The sequence below is a fragment of the Loa loa genome (genome assembly GCF_000183805.2).
Source record: "Loa loa unplaced genomic scaffold supercont3.113, whole genome shotgun sequence".
Classification (NCBI taxonomy): Eukaryota; Metazoa; Nematoda; class Chromadorea; order Rhabditida; family Onchocercidae; genus Loa; species Loa loa.
Window position 1 is genome coordinate 153,553 of NW_018108293.1, and position 4,992 is coordinate 158,544.

Consider the following 4,992-nt stretch of genomic DNA (forward strand, 5'->3'; position numbering starts at 1 on the left):
ATATATATATATATATATATATATATATATATATATATATATATATATATATATATATATATATATATATATATAGGATGATGCAATCATTTTATAGTTAATGTTGTAGGAAAATATATGTATGAAGGGAATTTTATCTATTGGCTGTATCTATTTGGGGGTGTGATTCATTCATACCCGTTGTAATGGAAAATTTTTGGTAATTCTGATTGCCAGAATAAATGCGCTTCTTCCCTTCCCTCACTTCTCACTGTTTTGTAAATGGAATTTAAATAAATTGAAAGTTTCAACTCTGTGGTTAAATATGAGCTATTGGGAAAGTTGATTGGTGACTCATATGCATTTGGCACTCTCACTGCAGTAATGGCTATAGAACAAAGACAAGCGTAATGGTTTCAAAGCATAGGACTGGGTCATTATTTCGTAGGAAAAACTGAAAGGTGTAGTAAATTTTTTTCATCTTAAAGAAGTAAACAAGTTCCCTGCTTAATTTGATGTCTATTCCTAGGAAAATTGCACGTTTTTTGATCACGCACATCTCAATTAAAAAAATAGATATTAAATTAAACAACAGAGAAAACATACGGCGTTGGTGATTTCCGGAAATGATTTTGGAATAAATAACACAGTAAGCCAGCTTGAATGTGCAGCTGGTGGCCTAATAGTAAAATCAAAATGATGTTTACAAGACTCCCTTATATCACAACAATTTTCGAGTGCGGAGGAAGCAATTTTGCGGCAAACCTGTTTTCGTAATATAATTTCATAGAAATAGGTACAGAATGGAAGATTTATAAGGGAAGACTCTTGGATTGCTGTCACGCTTGCGTTCGAAAAGAAAAATCCCGCTAATGTGATGGTCAAGCTAAAGAGGTCGTAAAATCATTTTTTACCCTGAAATGGAAATGGATCTAATCCGATGAACCACTGCGGCTCAGACTCGATAAAAAGACGCGAAATTGAACAGGAGAAAGAGTGAGAGAGGTGCTGTAATTGTGAAGTAGAAAGGAGGAGAAAACAGAGCTGTAGAGGTCTCCTCAATCAAAATTTTTGAAGCGCAATAAATGAATCATTTTTATGTACATTTCTATACCACAAGAGTCTGGAGAACTGGTAATTCTTCCCACCTGCTCACTCTCTTTTCTCTTCTTTTGCTAGCATTCCGCGTATTGGTCATCACTACGTTTCCAACTCCTGGCGTGAAATACTTATGAAACATGATCACAGTACGTGTTGAGAGAGATGTGACGGCCCACTGTGACAACACATCGTCATCGGGGAACAGTTCGAATTAGTCAACTGTCACCTGTTGGTGTGAATAACAAAATGGTGCAAAGTTTCCATTTAATTCAGCTGTATAGATCTCAAATTTTATTCTCAACGAAGTTTGTGGTTGAAGTAATACAATGAGAGATATGAGATGGATCACAATATTCAGTTGGGACTAATGCTTTTGTAACAAAACATCATTATTTGGTAACACTGTTCGAATGCGTCAACGTTGCAACATTTTTAAGCGTGTTATCGTTGCGATCACCCCACCCTTCTGCTGGCTTCTTCGTTGGACTAGAAAATTTTTCATATTACAAGACATCGCAATGCTTCTGAAATGAGTGCATTTGTTTGTAGTCTATGATATTAAAAGCAGCATCACTAAGAAACATATTTCGCTATTTGACAACGTGAAGTGACATCTACTTAACCTCTATGTTTCAAAACATCGAAATATGAAAACACAATAGCCAAGGACAGTGGGATATATATGTGTATGTCTATGTGCATATGCGTCGCAACTGTCACAAGAGAGTGCTTACATAAATAATGCCAATTTTTCTGCCTGATTCAATTGTAATATTGTTACCACTTAGAATCTGTTTAAATCAAAAAAAAAAAATCAGCAATGAGGAAGGTACCGTTGCGGAGCATTGTCAACATTAGGTATATTGGCATCTTTAACCAATGTATAATTGTTTTTCTTCCGCATCACACATCCTGACAATATCATTACCACAACCTGAAGTTAACAACGTGATTGAAAGGACGTTTCACTCCAATTTTCCAGGCAGAGTACGGACCTTCCCATCACATTAGCCGGTGGATGGCTTTAACTAATCTGCGTACATCCCAGAAAAATTTAAGAAAAAGTTTAAGATTTAAGAAAAATGCTATATTTGAAAATTCCAAGTTGGGTTATGGAAGACTTTTTCAACTGTAACATGCACTTGGAAAATATTGACGAAAGACAAAAATCTTTGATAAACTGGGAGCGTAAAACGCAAAAGTACACGGCAAACATCCGAAAAAGTAATGCGATTCTAGTAAAAAAAAAAAAATCGTTGCGAAAGCAATTATATGTAGCAGTGAAAATGAGACTTAATAAGCTGGAATTCTCGATAAGAGAGTGTAGAAAGTGGGTTTCTATGTGCAGTTAAGCAGTGTGACAGAATCCCAAATGTTCTGTCGTGTGGAAGAGCCCACATAAAATAATACATTATTGGTACAACTAACGCGCCTAAAATGAAATGTGTTCTTGGAAGCTGGTAAAACATGGAAGAGAAAATGCGAAGTGATTCCAAAGCAATGTTCGATGGTTATAGAGTTAATTCGATGTGAAGGCAATAGGTGTACTGTAGATAAGGTTAGGAGGAAATATATTCCTCAGGAAAATCTGCATTAAAATAGTGCTAATGAAGATTCAAAGGAACAACTTGAGTCGATCCATTATATATAATGACACACCATGAAAATGATATACTTTGGTGACACACCATGAAAAAAGGAAATGATAGCTCGTACAGAATGATACTGAATGATAAAATGTGTAACACAACCAACATATATGTTCAACCATTTATGAAATAAGGTTCGTGAACAATGAATAATTACTTTATAACCATGCATGTGAACTAATTTGCAATCTTCAATTCATCATTTCAAATCTAATTTCTTCAGTTAACCATGTCATGACAGGAGCAAATATTACTGAAAAAGTTTAATGCTACGTTTATGAAGTCACAGCATACAGAAATGTTGAGCGAGACCTAATTCCGAAAACTGAATCATCAAGCTGAATTTCAGAATTCGGATTGAATCAACGAACTGAGTCTCATGGTTTACCTGAATGTTTTGAAAAAATAAGTAAATTTTGCTCTCTTCCGCAACTCGATTTATTTCAGTAAAGTGTAAAATGCACACATTCTGTCATTGCTATCTCGACATTTTGTTATCTACAATAGTTTAATTAGGGAAGGCATAAGCTTTCTCGAGAAATCCAACTAGCACAAGTCTTTAGCTACTGACACGTGGTTGATCGTTTATGTAAGAATCAAATTTAGGAGTGCTTGTCATCCACGAACAAATTAAGGTGAGAGGCATATTACGTTCTCAATCTCTAAAATTTCATCATTATCAAAGGTCAGCAAAACCGATGCCATAAATTTAAGACAAAGTATCAAGTGTCCAAATGTGAAAAATAATCAAACAAAAAATGTTGACACTTTTGCAGATGAATATAATTCTAATTCCTCGACGCATAATCAGCACAGTTGATAAACCCAAAAAAATATTATCAATAGGACTACCCAGGAATCCAATGCAATGCGCTTTTTAATAACTAAGCGGCAGTTTAGTGGTTACGATCATGTGATAGTAGCTACCTTTAACAGCTAACTTTTCCGACGCATTTAGTTCAATAAAAAATAAATTTTTGTACGCAGAACTATCGTCTGAAAACATTTTCTCCCCAGTTCATTTTATTCATTTTATAAACATTCCCACTTTTATTCTATCATCGCAATAAGTGGCACAATAATAAGCGAAATCCTAATTCAGCAAAAATAAAAAAAAATGATGTCCAGTATTCGTTACAACAGCCAGTATTAAAACTAGGAGGGTAACTCGTTCAAGACGCTTCACGCAATAACCTGCAGAGTCCCAATAAAAGCGAGGTTTTACTTTTCAAAAGCAAAAGATTACAGGGAAATTATGACCTACCTGAACAACATCGAACCTGTTGCTCTTTGAAGCATCATGAGATGTGGGCTCTGCAGTTTCCAATGACTTGTATTCCTAAAATCGTCTCACTGTAAACAACTACTTCTCTAAGCGTCTTCTTGAAACTCTTCCAATCAGAGACAGAAACAGGAATCCCGTGAGGTGTAGTCCTGCAAACGAAAGCAGCCAACAAAGCCAATTTCTCACACATTGAATCCGTAAGTTGACTCGCGCTGTGCATGAATGTCCGTAAGGCTAAATCCTTTCCTTATCAACAATCCATAAATATATAATTCTGAAGGCCGATTCCACATAAATCCAATGTGCTTAAGAATTATCCCTGATGCAACATTCACACTGCAACAAAAACGCATTTTATAGAACGCACCTAGTTAACAACTTGCACAATTCCGATGACAAAGGACAAACATTCCTTAAATATATGATAAGTCGAAATCGAAATCAGAACTTTAATAAACGTAGAGAAACGAAAATGATCAAGTAAGTATCGCTACATCAAGAAATGTCAGAGTAAAATTTTGAACTCTTTCAACAACAACAAAACCACAGCATGTGATATAATAAAATATAATTTAACGTAATGATGTTAAATAATGAAACAAGTTTAGTGAGGGCTTGCTGAAGTGTTTCCTCAGCGCTAAAAGACCTTATGAAAATGAAGAGGCTAGAAAAGTGGGAAAACTCCAGCAATACGTTTTACAATCAATAACATACATACTTTGCTGATTTTAAATGTCCGTCCATACAATGAATGAGGTCGGATAATTAACAGCAGATTACTGGATCAGGTACGTTAGCGCAACAAGTGATGAGTAAAGGAACGTGCACAAGTCAAGGTGAGTGGGAATGACTTCCGCTATTACTGTAAGATGGACTATATTGCGGTGAACCTCGAGAAGCACGACCAACCGGTGATCGGGAACGAGAATGAGCACGCGATTCTCCATTATCTTCTCTCACTCGAATGTAAGAGGTTTC

At 35.6% G+C, this 4,992-nt stretch overlaps 1 protein-coding gene across 1 annotated transcript; it reads right to left on the reverse strand.

Moving 5' to 3' along the window:
• Window positions 1-1,469: 1,469 nt before the first annotated feature.
• LOAG_17687 (hypothetical protein) lies at window positions 1,470-4,961 on the reverse strand (the record flags this gene model as incomplete). The annotated part of the gene is made up of 7 exons (XM_020450352.1): window positions 1,470-1,566; window positions 1,914-2,014; window positions 3,994-4,068; window positions 4,097-4,163; window positions 4,201-4,350; window positions 4,382-4,426; window positions 4,924-4,961. The coding sequence occupies 7 exons, from the start codon at window positions 4,959-4,961 to the stop codon at window positions 1,470-1,472; spliced, it is 573 nt and encodes a 190-aa protein (XP_020305991.1).
• Between the last annotated feature and the right edge of the window lie 31 nt (window positions 4,962-4,992).